Source organism: Periophthalmus magnuspinnatus, chromosome 8 (genome assembly GCF_009829125.3).
Source record: "Periophthalmus magnuspinnatus isolate fPerMag1 chromosome 8, fPerMag1.2.pri, whole genome shotgun sequence".
NCBI lineage: Eukaryota > Metazoa > Chordata > Actinopteri > Gobiiformes > Gobiidae > Periophthalmus > Periophthalmus magnuspinnatus.
The window spans coordinates 2,904,208-2,922,113 of NC_047133.1; the positions used below are offsets into that span (position 1 = coordinate 2,904,208).

General features: G+C 38.2%; 1 protein-coding gene across 1 annotated transcript in view; it reads right to left on the reverse strand.

Moving 5' to 3' along the window:
- Positions 1-17,906, reverse strand: part of cacng3b (calcium channel, voltage-dependent, gamma subunit 3b) — a 30,696-nt gene that overhangs the window by 2,941 nt on the left and 9,849 nt on the right. Inside the window, exons 2-3 of the mRNA XM_033971069.2 lie at positions 7,256-7,339; positions 4,510-4,650 (exon numbers count right to left, since the gene is read on the reverse strand). Of these exons, the coding sequence (XP_033826960.1) occupies positions 4,510-4,650; positions 7,256-7,339 (225 nt within the window). The remainder of the gene's footprint in view (positions 1-4,509; positions 4,651-7,255; positions 7,340-17,906) is intronic.

Consider the following 17,906-nt stretch of genomic DNA (forward strand, 5'->3'; position numbering starts at 1 on the left):
TAGGAATTGGCTGCATTGTGTAGTCATTTTGGTACAAATGAAAAAAACTCTGTGTCTTGCTAGTGACGTTTAGCAGCTCCCAGTTTGCACCGTGGTTTTCTAACGCGGAAGTCAACGAACTTTTGTTTTTATCAAGTCATTTTAGATGCATATTGATTAGAACATAATGATCCACGGTTGTCATAAATTATAACTCTACAGCAGACTCAGGCAGAATATGTCTTCTTTAAGGTTAATTCTGACAGTAGATAGTGATAAATGTGTTTACCGGTGAGCCAGCAGTTAATAGTGTTCTTCCATAGCGCTTTTTCTTACATTTTATGCTTTTAGGCTAATGCATCTCTATAATCTGAATAATCTACGGACTGCAAAATTTACACCACAAAACAGCAGCAGTCTAAAAATATCCTAACGCTAACAAAGAAAAAGAATGTACTTTTGCCCAGATTAAATAAATGTCAAATGGAATCGCTGTCCATGATTTTTCTTCTGTAACTGGCAGGAGTAGAAAGTATCTGCGCTTTGAGAAAGAAAGAGCGGCTGACTGAAAGAACGACTGCAGAACGTCAATGTGCCCTTCATACTATAGATTTTGATTAGAGTAAACACAGTGTGAAAGTGACTCCCTCAAAGTGAAATTACCTTATTATTGTGATTAGTAACACTTATGTTCAGAGGCCAATATAAACAAACAGCACTGAGTCATTCTGTGTCAATATGCACTTTCAAATAAAACACACAAAAAAGAAAATACACACATCAGTACACTTTTGGGTCTTCTTGATGGGGTTAATTTATGAGTAAACTTGGCATTTTGGCATCATTAATGGTTTAATTCAGTGTCATTTGGTGACTAAGACAAACTTTAAATAATATAACTAGTACAAACCGCGTGATAATACTGAAGTTATTCGCAAAAATTACATTTCATCGTCTGAAAAAGAGTATTGAGGTGGTAAAAATGGTATTGAGGCTTCAAGTAAGTTGAAAACCAAGTTCAAGGTGAGTCCAACTGTGCTGCACTTGCCCAAAATAATCTTCATAGCAACGTCATATCAGGTGAAGCAGACAGCACAGAAATGAAGGAGCAAAAATTGGCTGAATTGGTAGAACTTCCTTTAGCTCCTCTGAAACCAGACATGGAGGAACCTTCAGTGTTAAAAGAGGAACCAGAACTTCTCATTTGTAATGCTGAAGATGTCCCTCCACCAGCTGCTACGTCACTCCCACCGAACATCAATGTGGACAATTTACAACAGTCAAAAGTTGAGAGGAAAAAGCAAAAGGGAAAAGAGGAAACATCTAAAAAAAGTGGCTGAAATTGAGATGGGCACTAATATCATTGATTCTCCCAATGACCATGAAGATCTAACTGACAGCAAACATACTCAAGAAACGGAGACTATAGTTGTCCAAAGTTGGAGGGAAAAAGCAAAGAAATATGAAAAAGCAAATCAGAAAAAAGAAGACCTCAAAAAAACAGCACAGAAACTGAAATCACAGGAAAAAAGGCTGCAGTGAAGGTGATGGGCACAGAAACTAATGAGTCGCAATCTAAACAGAGAGATCTGAAGGGAAAGACCGATAAGAAGACTGAGGAACCTTCAGTGAGAGCCCAGTCTCCATCACTTAAGACTAAAAATAATGTCCGAGGGAAGTCTACGCACACTATTCCTGCCGAGGAGACAAAACCACCGAAGAAAACGACCTAACAAGTCTGAGGAGGCTTCAGGTAGAGTCAAGATGGCGGCTCATTTATCAACATCGCAAAAAATAAGGGCAGAAAACCAGCAAAGAAGACACAAGTTATGCCCAAAGTCAAAGAACCAGTGGTGGCCAGATGCAAGAGGCAGGAAAACTTTAAACTCCCTGAACATTTGAGGAATGTCAAGGAACGAGAGGAAAGGACACTTTAAAGGATTTTCCAAGCTTCCTCCTGAGTTGATGTGATTTTTTTTTGATAAATATTTGAACCTGTCCCCAAAGACTGAGGAAAAAAAGACAAAGAAGAACAAATACTGAAGTCTGTCATGACACCACTACACAAGGACCACCACCATTTTGAGAACTTTTGGGCATTGAAAACAGAACTCCAATGTTTTCAACAATTTGTTATTTTGGCAACGGTCCTAAATGCACATGACACACAGGTAGCTTGGACTTTAAAATAACTGGGAAAGACTTGCAAAAACACAATCCCATCACCAAAACATCAACTTATTCTAACATTCTGAGTGTGAAGAGACTGATGTGCAGATACAACTACACAAACCAGAGAAAGAACATAGTCAGAAAGATTTAGGACTGTGATGCTTTCTCCCAAATGTCACAATAAATGTCAAATAAACTGTTAATTAGTTGTTGATTTAATTTTTCAACATGAGTTATTGATATATTCTCGCTCGTTATGTCTTGGTTAATAATAAAGTGCATAGAAAGTAAATAATTGCTTTGAAAAGAGAAGTAAAAAAAATACAGGAAGTAGCGCTGCGTTTTGAAACAGAATACATCTACGTACGTCATTAACTGCAAAAATTCCATCCAAAATGTAAACAACTTATTCACAAGGAAGACATTATTCTGTCAGCTTTAAAGATTCATTTAAATATGTTGTAATTTATTTTTCTTAGTCAAATTCTGGGTCTGTTAATAGTTGCTAGAATAGCTATGGAATTAACTATGTAAGTCTGCCAGAAATTTATAAACTACGCAAAAAAAAAAAAAAAAACTAGAAGAGTTGCAGTGGCCCAAAGTTACTTCTCACTTACATCACCTCTTGCATTCTGAGTATCCTAATTATTCACCGCAATGAGTTTATAAGCACTTTTCACCACTTTCAGAGACCAGAGCTAAGTTTCGCTGTCACGTGGAAAAGCTAACAACAATTTCCTGATTATTGGACAACAAAATGCGTTGTTTTACTGCGGACAACAGACGTATTTTGACCTCAAGAGCTGCTTATACAATATACTTGGACTGGGACGAGACAAGTTTTGCTCAAATACGTGGAAAAGAATCAAGTACAGGGCTTTTAATATCCCGACGAAAACTCTGTCGTGCTTTAATTAATAAAAAGAAAGACAATCCAAGCTAAGCGATGGTCGATCAGAGCAGGAGGAGTGTAATGTGACGTCCCTGCCTGCACACAGCTGCTATACTCCTACTCTATATCATTACGCCCAAATACAGTGCTCACAATACAGTCAATTAGCCCTCTGCAATTAGCCACAATCACCCGGCATTATTGAGGGAAATAATTACCAATTTGGCGTCAAGAATTTACTACAGAACCCAATGGGGCCCTACACATCCCAGTGAACAGCAATTACTGGTCTTTGTACGTGTCAAAAGCTAGGACACGAGTGTAGGGGATTCCATGCGATAGTAGTGCACTAGGCGTCCTCGAGGGACTTCACAGAGGATTGATTAGGCTGCGTCCATTTGCACACTCTAGTCCCCTCTCCTCGGGCAGGCTATTCTGTGAAAGCTAAAGAGCTAGCGAGGCGCATCCTGTTCAAATATTTGGGAGAGTTTCCGCCGCATTGAAAGGCGACGAGTGCAAGATGTTTGTGAATGGACTCGGAACGGACAATTCTCAAGAGCGCTCCAGTCGTAGGACCAGATCATAGAAAGTTGATGTGTAAATGTAACTATGGCTGCGTCCCACTTCTGTTTCTTCCTCTCCTCCATTCCTCAGTTGTGAATCTCGCCGACTGAGGAGAGAGGCAGGTTGTCTCTAATGGATGCTCGGTAATTATGGAGGAAGGAATCAAGGAGACGAGGAGGTAAGTGAACTGACACACAGCCAAAAATGATGGTTCTATTAAAATAACTGGACAGGATAAAGCTGCTCTCGCTCTGATTGGTCCGAGCAGTCATGTGGTTGTACGCAAGACTGTACTCCTTCAGGGAAGAACACTATTGTGCGTGGTCGGTGGGCTGCACGTCGGATGTACTTAGCCGCTTTCCAAAAATTCCTACTTTCTTCCTTCCTTCCCTTTTCCTGCCTCTTGTCACTCATCCAATCACAACTTTCTACCTTTTCCCTCTCCACCAATCACCTCTGAAATGCATTTGTATTTATTTACTTATTTTTATGTATTATTATTATTATTATTATTATTATTATTATTATTTATTATTATTATTTTTATTATTTTTATTATTTTATTATTATTATTATTATTATTATTATTATTATTATTTCATTTTATTATTATTATTATTATTATTATTTTTATTTTTATTTTTATTTTTATTTTATTTTTTTTCATTCTGTATTTTCACTTTGTGTCCTCTTAGGATAATATAAAAGAACCTTTATTTGTCCAAAAATAGTGAAATTTCACTGTTGTAACACAAATACAAATATTCAATCAAGTCTAACCATTTAAGTCAAATATTAATAGTACTTTGAATATAGTTAAGGTACAAAAATGTGTAAAATACTGATAATAGATAATAAAACCCAGATAAAATATTCCACTGGTTCTCTCCAAAAACACAAACCTGCAGAGACAAAGAAGATGCCGGCGCTGAGGATGACGTTGTGTCGGCTCCTGTAGAACTCACTGGCAGCGACACAGAGACCCCCGAGGAAGAGGAGGCCCACGCTCATGATGGGGAAGATACTGGACGCTCGCACTGCACCTGGAACAAAGACACACAGGAAATATTATAGACCAGGCAAAAGTGACAGGAGGGAGAGTCATTTTGAAAGTTTGAGGTTGTCATTGGTTCTGTTTATTCAACTATATTTACTACATTTTCTTCCCACTGTAAGTCTAAGTAACAAAAGTTTTATATTGACCATAATGAAATGATTTGAACATTTATTTTTCTCGCATCGCTCCTTCTATGATTCAGTTATTCTCATTTGTGTAGTCTGTCCTTAATTTTGTGTTTTGACACTTCATGAGAGAAATTCTAAAGATTTTGGGCAACGTTTTGAACAATCTTTTCTTATTCCTTTCAACTTTGAGTTCATTTGAGTTGAAAAATGTTCATATGATTCAATTTTTTTTTTTAAAGGATGTGATTTCTAAAACATTTTTACTAGAAAATGGAATAGAAAAGAGCAAAGAAACCATAATATACCAAAGTATTGTCCCGTAATTGGAAAATTTAAACTTACATTTAAGAAAACACTCATTAAACAGGACAACAGTGAGTAGAGTGTGAGCCCAGTGACCAGAAGATTAGCAGTTTTATCCCCGCTCTCAATATAAACATCACTGGTTGAGGGGTTAGATCCACTGACCCACAGGTTGATGTTGCGTTTCCAGCTCCCACAGATGAACACTATTGTTGTGTTTTGGGGCAAGACACTTAACCCCCCCTCACCCTCATTGTCTGTGCACACTGGTGTATAAATGTGTGTGTGAATGTGTGAGTAAAAAGCGAGATATAAAAAATGTGACCATCTCCCATTCAATAAAAAACAAAAGCTACACTCTCTTCTTTTATTTTCCAAAAGCACATTATACCAAAGTGTCCATGTGCTGCTGTTCAGAAGATTTGAGACCAAACAATTATAAAAGTAACAAACACAAATGACAAAAAACGAGTGGGCAGATGGAGAGTCGGGCTCGTGCATATGCGAAACACAATAATGATAAGAAGACGATGAATATGAAAACCCGGCGTTACCCAAACATTTGCCATAACGACATATGTGCTCAGGATATTACGCCATATTGCGGCTTTACAAACAGCTTGTCGTGCGAAGCGTGCTCGAGTATTCCCCGACATGTTACTGTTTAAACGTTATATATTACACTGACAGACAAGCGCGGCGTCCAATGGCACATCGCATCGCGCAGCCCCCTGCCCCACACCTCTAGGCTCTTCAAAACACGGTCACTAGGTCCTGACCCCCGATTGGCCGAGCCGCTGTGAGTCCTGTCGCCCGATTGGCTGCCTCTGGGGATGCTGGATTGTGTTTAGTCAAGCGGAGACTGCATCCATTTTCTGTGTTTCTTTGGGTTCATCCATCCTTACCACGTTTACTTTACTTCACCCCTGCGTTTCTCTTTTGATATCGCTGGATTTAATAAAGAGTATTGTAGTTCCACTTTGTCATTTTGTGATTATGCCTGTGTTTGTTTTTGTGCCGTACGCATGTGGCATCTGTTACGATCTCCTCTGATGCTCATTCAAGCCTTAGCGCTCATTTATCACTCTCGCCGCCGCATGCTAATCACTACACACAGGATCTTGTAGCTTATTCATTTATCTTTATTCTAACCAACAGACCGCAGTGAAAATGTGTACTTTACAAATGCTTCTACTGTAGTTTTACTGTAAATGGCAAGTGACTTTAAGCATGTCATTTATAAAGTATTTGTAAGAAGGGGGATTTTTTTTAATTAAATGCATAACAGACTTGTGCCACGGCAGTTTTATGAGTGTTTACGATCATTAAATACTCATAAAATAACTGTGAAAAGTAGATATTTCACTTGTAAACGTAAAACATGTCTCAGTTGACATTTTCCTTTACCTTTTTGAGGAACACAATCAATCAAAATAACACATTTTTGCCTCTAAACTACTGTATTTAAACTTTCTACAGTTACTACCATCAGTTTGTAGCATCTATAATCATGAATTTTAATCAGTTCCTTTCGACAGCTCTGTTTTTTACTGCTCCACAAGCCTGAATACTTTTCTTTCATCAACATTTACTTGAAATAATCACTGTTTTTGTCTTTATACCTGATCTATCATTTATCTTATTATTATTATTATTATTTGTGCTTTTTCAAAATCATTTATTTGCACAAGAAAAAAGAAACGATCAATGTCCCATAATGGTCTTTCAAACGAGAGAAATGAACAAAAGCAAACAAAAATCAAGATAAATACCTAATAAAAATAGTCTTAAATCTGGCCAATCTAACTAGAATTGTGTAAATACTTTGAAAAGGATAAAGGATCTCATATAAAATAAAAACTTCATTGATTTCATGTGCATATTTTCTATCTGTCCTGTTTTCCTCCCAGAATATAACTGTATTAAATTAAATAATAACTGTATTAAATTAAATAATAACTGTGTGAATGCATTACTTCTTCATGTCTGGTGTAATCACATTTCATAAACAATTCAATCTTTTCTATGACCTTAACAAGTCCCGATTACCCCGTGACTCAAACTGAACAAACCCACTCTCGTTTTACACCCACTCGCTCCCACAATAAAGTCGCAGACACTGGAGAACGGGAGATAAAGTGAGTGAATGTGTAAACTTACGGAGGAGGTATTCGGCGGCATCTGCTTCGTAATCAGCGTCCTCGGGAAAGTGATCAATCTTCTTACACACGCCTCGAAACGTACCTGCCCAGAACAAACACATCCTTAGAAGAATTACACAGCATTTGTCGTGTTTAGACCGGGGCCCATTCTTCTAACTCCTCTGCAGCTAAAGCCAACGCTGATACACGGCGTTGTCTGGCTTTATTCACTCTTTATACTTGTTTAACACATGCTCTGTAATCTACAACTTTAAGACTGCGCACATATGATTACAGAGCAACAATGAACTAATTATACGGAATTATTTGCGATTCCTGACACACGTTTGAACTGGTAACCCTCCAGCTGGTGGATAGACGCTTAACCCACAACATCACGGCACTGCAATTAAAAATACTATTATTAAATGTTGTTTTCAAGTCATACCTGTTCGTTGTAAAAAAGTAAAAGAACCTTGTGACTTTCATATGAGACAGAATCGACTGTTAATTACAAAAATGGGTTATTTTAATTGTTGATCTTTCTAATTGGCTCCACTGCAGCTGTTTTGAAGTTGCAGCTGGAAATGTTTTAAGGTTTGACAAAATGCCTGATATAAATTTAATAACAAAAAGAACTAATAATAAATAGATCACAAGTGCTGTTTTCCACATAATAAAACTATACAAACGTTGGCTGATATCATGATACTGTACAGACAAATGCATTTTTGTGATATTCTTCTTTGATTCTACAAAAGTGGTAGACTATTTGCCCACCAACCTGATTGTCACTGGTTTGATCCCAGCTCAAATTAAGCTCATGCTGTTGTTGTGTCTCTAGACAAAAACCCACATATGTGACAGAGTGACTGACCGTTCTACCCCAACCCAGCTTCAAGTGCCTTTAATTGTCAAAAACATAAATAAATCAGTTGCCATAAACATATTTTAAAAGCCAGTAACCCTGTAGTTTTTATTCTGCATCCATGTAGTCAGCAGGAACTTGGGAAAATGTCTTTCGAGTTGAAAAATGGGTCAAAACCATCTGTCTGACTCACACACCTGACATCACCTCCTCTGTGAAAACGCAACAAAATCAGCTGATCTGTCAATTTAAATGAAATATTTGAGCTTTTCGACTACATGTTTCTACATTTAGGTGTTTTCTGCTAGTTGTCCACATCATAAGAGCAACAGATATGTGCAAGAAAGACCGAGTGCTACTGTTCAAGGCCGACAACTACAAATATGACCAGTTTTCTATGATGGAAGCTCATGAAGCAAACAAGTCAAAACCTGATATCTCATCTAGGAAATCAACATCCCGAGGTCCACGTGAACACAACATGAACACAACATGAACATAACATGAACACAACATGAACATAACATGAACACAACATGAACATAACATGAACACAACATGAACATAACATGAACACAACATGAACATAACATGAACGCAACATGAACGCAACATGAACACAGAACACAGCACGAACACAACATGAACACAACATGAACACAACATGAACATAACATGAACACAACATGAACACAACATGAACACAACATGAACATAACATGAACACAACATGAACACAACATAAACATAACATGAACACAACATGAACATAACATGAACGCAACATGAACACAACATGAACATAACACAACATGAACACAACATGAACATAACATGAACACAACATGAACACAACATGAACACAACATGAACATAACATGAACACAACATGAACGCAACATGAACACAACATGAACACAACATGAACATAACACAACATGAACACAACATGAACACAACACGAACATAACATGAACACAACATGAACACAACATGAACATAACATGAACACAACATGAACATAACACAACATGAACACAACATGAACACAACACGAACACAACACGAACACAACATGAACACAACATGAACACAACATGAACATAACATGAACATTAGAAACAAGTCCATATAATTCCTCATTCATCCAGGAACAGTTCAGCCCAAGTTTCAAACATATTCACCTGGATAATCTGATCTTTTACTCTGGATTAGACCTGGACGATTGAGGGATTACACCTTTTCTATCACACTTTTTCTTCTACCGTTTGTGTCGCTCTCACATTGCACCAAAACGACTCTCGATGTGCCACTCTCTCTGTAACTTTTCGTGCACGGCCCCACTGCACCAAACCCATCTCCACAAGACTGAACAACGACACGTCCCTGTTGCTTAGATATGAAAACACATCAAGAGCAGACGATATGAGACGAGTGGAGAGAGGGAGAGAGAAAAAGAGGGGGAAAGAAAGAGAGAAAGAGGAGGGGGCCGAGCGAGCGTGACAGATGATACGGGACAGTGCTGTAGCCTCCGGGCCGTACAAAGGGAACACTAATGAAAAGCCTTATCACACATGCAGGTGCACACTTTCAAAGCACTATCGGCGGCGCATGTGTTTTTACTAAAAAAAGAAAAAAAAAAAACTAAACAAAACAGACGTCAGTGAACGCAACGCCGGGCGAGCTCATTAAAGTGATACAAGGAGTCTATCAATCACACGCCGTCATAACATCTGCACAGAGCTCGTATCTGTGCGTACGGGAGATTGTAGTGTTTGAAAACAGCACAGAGGGTGATGCATTTTGGGTAATGTAGTTTATGATATCAACACAAATGATTAAAGATGCATTGTGTAACTGGATGGAGAGTGTGTCACCTGTTTGTCTCCATATTCCACAGTTTATTAAAGTTATTAAACACACACACACACACACACACACACAGACACACAAATAGTATGAGCTTGAGTAAAGGGCAGAAAAGATGTGGGGAAGGTTGTCCAATTATTCATTCAAAGAAAAAGGAAAAAGGAAGAAGAGAAAAGGGGAAAAAAGAAGAAAGAGGAAAGAAAGGAAGGAAGGGGAGAAAGGAAACAACGTTTAATAAATTTTTTCAGTGTAGGTGGAGCTGCTTTATTAATAATTTTGACATTTCTTAGATTTGAATATAAAATTGAATTATCGAAATTGAACATTTTGTATTTACTTTGGAGATTACAGTGGAGGCATCTGTTCAGGATGCCTCATGGACGCCTCCCTGGGGAGGTGTTCTGGGCATGTCCCACTGGGAGGAGGCCCCGGGGAAGACCCAGGACACGCTGGAGGGGCTATGTCTCTGGAACGCCTGGGAACGCCTTGGGGTCCCACCGGAGGAGCTGGAGGAAGTGTCTGGGGTGACGGAAGTCTGGGAGTCCCTGCTTAGAGACTGCTGCCCCCGTGACCCCGGATAAGAGGAAGAACATGGATGGATGGATGACAGTGGTGAAGTGATAAACAGAGAAACACAAACGATTAAAGATGCATCATGTAACTGGATGGAGAGTGTGTCACCTGTTTGTCTCCATATTCCACAGTAGATTAAAGTTATTTATAGATCTGTGGAGAGGCAAGCCCACTCACTCAGTGCTTTTCATCTATATTTTTGCCTATAAAACACATTCAATACATGTAATTGATGAATAGATTGACATAACTGTAGCAGACTGACCGACAAACTTTAAAATGAAGCCTTCTCGAGCTCATTTTTATTTTATTTTTATTTAACCAGAAAGGAAAGTTAAAGTCGCACTATGTAATTTTTCTGGTTTCACGGAGACAGAAAGCCCAAGCAGCCACGATATCGGTCAGATCTGTGGAGAGATAATCTTGCTCTCAGTAAGAATCAATGTTTTTAAGACGTTTTGGAGCAATAAAAATGGCAGTAATGTGAACAGTTGAACATTGCAACATTAATCCACGGAGACAAGCAGGTAGCGAACCCCTCACCGGAAGCATGTGACGCCACCGGGTCAAGTTCCAGGTCAGATTTGTGCTTTGCTGCAGTTTTTCCAAAGTATTTCTGAATGCAAAACTGATGTGTTTAGGGGTTTAAGGCCATATGTGGAACAGAAAAGTTACATAAAGTTACACAACATAATACGACAATAACGTTACAACATTTAGGCAAATACAGCAGCACCACACTGCACCAGATACAGAGCCATAGACGGGGCAACTGAGGACACACACAGGGGCTGGAGAGGGGAGAGGATGGGGAGATGAGAGCGGAGGAAGTGTTGGTGAAAGATGGTAAAAAGCTAATCGCTCATTTGCATTTCCACTATCCACACACTCCCCCCCGAATCATTCACAAATTGATTCATCGGGCCTCTGCCGCATAAAACTCAACTTTTTCTTCATTATTTCTATATTTTAATAGACGTTTAACTTAATACGTGGCCAATTATGTTTGCAAAGGGAGGAAAAACTAAAGCTACAATTTCCTCCACCTACGCAATAACATTATGAGAGCAGAGATGGTAATTAAATGAGTCTATTCAGTGTGTTATTAGTAAGGGAAATTGCTGGAAATGACAAAATATTGTGCTTTTTCAACTATATCAATATAAGGCATGAATTTTCCGCACTGTTTTACCGGTTACATGCAGTCAGTCAAATGAAATATAAATGTAATCGTGTCTATCTCGGCCTCTGAGCTCGTACGATTCAGTGAAATAAAATGTTATTGTCTGTAGAGCAGATTAGCCCCGGTACAACCCACCATTAAGCATTTTGTTGTTTCCGCCCACTTTAATCTCTCAAGTGCATATCGTCTACTTAACAAAAGATATTGATCTGCTGTTTGTGGGTGGTTCGTTTCAACATTATGCAGCATCTATTAACTAACGGGACATTGGAGAATCATCAGAAATCAAGACTTTTCTACCAACAATTTAGAGTTTGCATTAAAAAAGACCTTTATAGTTATGTGTTTTGTTTGTTTTTCTTTATATAATCTTGCGTGGCACAGGCTTTATTAATTTGTCTGTGTTATTTGGGCTGATTGGATCTGGTGAGTGTAGAAATTGAGAATTATCTTTTTACATTATGAGAAAAATGATGTCCACATATCAGGATATTTGTTCTACTTTTTAATGATTTTGATGGAACAAAATAAAGTCATATTTGAATAATGATTTCCAAAAACTATTCATTAAGTGAACAGAGCAACACTTTTTCTGAGTAAAAACAAAATGAGAAACAACAATTGTGCCTCTTGGAACAATTGAAGAGCTGCTGACAGGAGCAAACATGAGCCTTTAACATAGTCCATCTTGAATCTAAACCACATGTCAAACATGTCAAACTCAAGGCCCGTGGGCCAAATGTGGCCCGCCACAACATTTTATATGACCCGTGATAAATTAAAATTTGTCTGTCTTAAAATATCAGTTTATCAGGAGATACACAGTTACACAGACATTTTTTCACATCTATGCAAATTCATATGCAATATTTGTAACTTGAATAAGTATTAAATACAGAAACGGTTAATTAACAAGATTTAAAAAATCACATTTATTTTACATTACATTTGGTTACATGTGTACTGTCTTACATTTACATCTGGCCCTTTGAGAAACACCATTTCACTGATGTGGCCCTTTGTGAAAATGAGTCTGACACCCCTGATCTAAACTATAATGTGTTAAACTCTTCTGTCACTTTAAGTCACAGAAGAGTTAAGTTTAATGACCTCATATGTGACTCATATGTGAAGTAACAGAAGAGTTAATGTAATGTATGTCAACCCAAAATGTGTCGTTCACCCTGCTTTTTTTTTAACAGGATGCTCATGAAAAACAGAGTCTGGTATTCTCATTAGGCTCTCCCAGTACAAATAAAGATACATGAAATGATGAATGAAAAAAACTGCAAAAATCAAGACATCAAAAACAAACATTTCTGTCTCTATTGCTTCAAGAGTCTTTTATTCACTATAATGTCAAGCCCATAGTGTCACTGAGCTGTAAACACATTTCAGCAAACAAAAACTAAACATTTATTTCACTACGCTAAGTTTTTGCTGATTGTTTTTTGTTTATTCTTGAAAAAAATAGCCTCTCCACAGACCCGACTCATAAAGATTGACAAAAAACAACCAGATATATAAGTCAACACCAAAAATATTGAGCTCCATTTGTCTACAACACCTCAACTTTCTGTTTTTTCACTTTGATATTTATTTAATCTAAACAAACCCTGTCCATTTATCTACATCCTCTGTTTTTACACGACGCCATTATCGCTCATAAACCCCGAGATTAACAAACAACACCAACAGTACAAACGATCAACTCAGCGGAGGACAACGCCGCAACACCCGACTCTTAACGTCTCTCCGTGCGCATAATGGAAAACGATACTTCTCCCTCCGAAAACAAAGTGCCTCGATCGGACGCCAAAACCCCCGCAGTGGAGTCACCGTTAGCATATAGCATTAGCCGCTCCTGTTGAACGCATCAAGGTGTAAAGCCCCATCCATCAGCGCGCCGCCCCCTGTCTGCCGGCCTGGGAAATTCATTACACCTGCCGCCTTTTAAACCCACGCATTTGTATTGAACCGTCCTGATGTATAGCAAAGCGCTAACCCCCCCTCGCTGGATACAGAGGGTGGGCCCGCTGGTCGGAGCGAGTAGATAGATCGCCGCTTTTATTTCAAGAATCTAAATCACGGGCGAATCAACGGACGAATTAGCCGTTTAAGCGTGAGTGATGGATGGTCGCGGCCGGGAGATGACATCACGCTGTCTCTTTGCAGAAAACGATGATCGCAATAAGGACGTATGGAGATGCATGCGCCGAGTTAGTCATTATGTAAAGGGGGTGTGCGGAACCCCGGGGTCAAACTGTTTATCATGATGAGAGGAGAGGAACAAAGCACGAAGGAAGATTTAAAACTATTAGGAGTGTGGTGGTATTGTTAGAGGAGAGGGTATGTAAATAGACTATAGGCTACTGCGGATTTATGTGGTGGTTTAGAGCGGCCGGAGTCGACTTGATTCATCGGATTCGTGACGACGAGTGAAGATTATGCCCGATGGAAAGGTGAACTGTTTAACTTTTCGGATGGATTCATGGAGATAATACAGTAACAGTGCATCACAAACAAGTAATTACATGACTCTACACCAGGAAAGTGACATAATGTACCAAGAAGATGGAGGAATTTAAGGTTTGTGGGTCCGATTTGGTGTGAATCGCTTTGAAAATTCTTGGAGTTTTGTTTTGTTTCACGCACATTTCACATAATGCTGCACACATGCTATAAACTCCTCCATGTTTTCAAAGTCTGTGCATTTATTTACATGTAAATAGTTTCAAGTTATACTAGAGAAGCATCCAAAAACAGGAAAAAAACGAAAATAAAACTTCTGATCCTCTGTGCTGCTTTTTGTCATTCCAACATGGTTAATTCCTCACATTTGCCAGCAGAGGGCGTCACATGTAAATCATTCGTTCTCTGTGCAACTTCTCCTCTGCTCATGTGGTCCTTGAGTTTTCACAATGAAATATCACAGAAACAACTTGTTCACATTCATCTGCTTTTTTGGAAGGTCGGGTTTTATCACCAATAATAAAACCACTGATTCCAGTCATTTAAAGGTTTTTTTTTTTTTATATTTTTTGTTATCAAATTTTTATTCATTTCTATTGTTCTCAACTGCAGCTATTAAAATTAGAATCCAATTACATATTTCTGCAGATGCTGATGGACATATACATAAAAATTTGCTAGTAAAATTCTTAATAATAATAATAGTAATAATAATAAATACACAATAAAGACAAAATAAATACAAAATAAACATATATAAATAATACGATGCAATAATAATAATAATAATAATAATAATAATAATAATAATAATAATATATATATATATTTTTTTGTGATCAAATTTTTATTCAAGTATTGTTCTCAACTGCAGCTACACAAATTACAATCCAAATATGTTTTTACCCCTTTTCTCTTTCTTTCTTTTGTTCTTGACTAAATGTTACAACATTTATTCAAACAGCTCAAATGTTTAATATAAAATGACAAATCAGTGGATTTTACCCAGAGTTCCCAAATTGTTTTTCCTTCTTGTTTGACCGTTCATGTTTCTTTTTAAACATTTTCCTGAGTTCCAGAAAACCACATGAAGCCAACATTAAAGCGAAATGCTCTTTTCCCCCTCATTTTTCTTGTGATTAAAACTAAAATACCAATGCAAAGACGTCCACAAATAGAATAGTGTGTTCTTAAAAGTGCCTCTTCTCTAAATACCTTCAGCGGAGTATGCTAACCAGCTACAGCCATAGACACAAAATGGAGCGTGCACATATCAGGACCTATCTGCTTCATAAAGGTCAGGAGAGCCTCAGGGCAGCCACAGCAACACAGTCACCGCAATGCATGCTGGGATAGAGCAACTTGAGTCTGGAAGTATTAATATAGCTTCGTATAACATGCAAGACTATGTTAATATTATATGTTTGACAGAATTGTTTAATGTATGTAATGATGTTCAGCGCGATCTTAGGACACTGGAATTTTACACGAACAAGGTTTTTTTCATTTAATAAAGTAAAAATGTTTTGCTCTAGTACAGATATGTTATAAAAGCCTTAAAAGGTTTTAAGGTCAAAATAAGACCGTTATGTTGTGTCTGCTTTTTATTATAAACTATTTTCATCGTCCACAAACCAGGAAATAATGCTGTTGGGTTGTTAGCATGCTAGTTGTTGTTAGCATTACTGTTGCTCATAAACTTGCACTGTAAATAATTAAGACGCTACGAATGATTTAACAAAGTGAGGATTAACTTTGGATCACTGCAAACTCCCCAAAATGACTGAAAATCTTCAAATTTGCGGATTTATTGACACTCGTGATTTCAATTTGTCACAGTGTTTTGTATATTTTTAATTATTATTTCGAATCACGTTGAGTCAAATGCAAAATGAAAACGGCGTTGTCACATTAAAAAGAGAATAAATGCATACAAAACCAAGCCACTTAAAGCTGCACTGTGTAACTTTTCTGATGGAGAGCAGCGTAGTTCGCCGCTTTCAGTTTCCATGGAGCTGTTATTGCTTTGCCTGGAGTTTGAAAATTACAGGTTTCTTTTCAATTGCTGAAAACGTACATTGAAAGCATGTATTTTAACTGTGAGTGGGCTCGCCTCTCCACAGATCTGAGCTGTAATTTGACCTAGTGGTGTAACCTGTTTGTCTGCACGATAATAGTAGATCATTTCAACGCCATAAGCCGACGAAAGGCACATTCTAGACAAAGCAACAACATCTCCGTGTCGACAAGCAAATGTCTGACCCGCTGTAAGAAAAGTTACAGATTGCAGCTTTAACATCACAACCTCATCCACGTGTCACCAATATTAATGGAGTAAGACCTGCATTACAAACATATTTCCCAAAATATTGCCCTAAACAAGGTCAGAATGATGGCTCAGCGACAGTGGGGACGCAGTCGGGTGACGCCAGCTGTGTGTCCTCACTCTGCCTCCCACACAACAAACTCCGAGTAAACACACCGACCGCACAAAAACAGCACCAAACGAATACTGCGCGTTCATACGGGCTCATCCGGGGGGCTCATTTTACCTTTAAATAACCCTTAACTGCACGAGGAACATGGCTCGCAGGAGATATGCTAACGTTAGCCGGACTCCACGGGGCGAGTTTGGGTCTCCAGAAGTAAAACAATACAACCCAAACACTGCTGAGTTACACCGTAGAGTTAAAAAAGTGAAAAATTGTGTATATATTTAGTCTTCTACGGTGTTTTAGTGTTTGTTTTTTGTTGTTTTTTTGGTAAAGTTGCCATTCTGTGCCTTTAAATGTATGTTATTGAGCAGATAAACCAAACATACACAGATATATATTAGCAAAACAATATATATATGGTCTTAGAATACTTTTGAATCAGTGCTGAACTTAATATTTAAAGTGACAGTATGTAACTTTTTGCGCGTTTGCATGGAAATCCAAAGTTAAAACCATACTTTGCAGCGTTCTCCATGGACATAGTGTATACGTTTTATGCTGTACGGTGAAATATTACAGCCAAAGGAACAACATTTCTATGAAAACACAAAAAATGACATACTGGGGTTTTAATTTAATCTTAAAATCTCAATTACTTTAACCCCAGAATCAGAATCAGAAAACTTTTATTCCCATTGTCAGTGAACACAGCTCACAAACTAGCAACTTTCTTCGGTGATAAAATGCAACATAAAACACTGAATAATAATAATATGTATAGAAAAGTAGAGCTATAGCTATTATAAATACAAATAAGGACATGTTATAAAGTTGCGTAACATTAGGAGAACTGAAAATACTATGATCTACAGTACTGAGAAAACAATCTTGATGTTTATAGTCGCTTAAAATCATATGAATCACGCACTCGTTTATGTATATTGTGGGTAACAGCAGTATGTAACGGTGAAGCAGGTACAAACATCAAATTATGTCTTTGTAGTCAAATATTTTTAGCAACTGAGCTACTGATGCTAACCGTCTTTACTGTCTGCAACTTCTACGATTAACACACCCACAGCTCCCACCCGCACTACGCTACACCTCCTCTTACTCCTCCTCTGTCCAAATCCCACACGTTTGTCCACCGTCCCGTTGTCCCTGTTCGCTGCCGGTGCCCGTCCTCTCCTCTCCCGTCCCTTATTACCCCTCCAGATGAGGCAGAGGATGCTGGGAGGAGGCGGTTTCCACGGTGACGACTGATGAGACC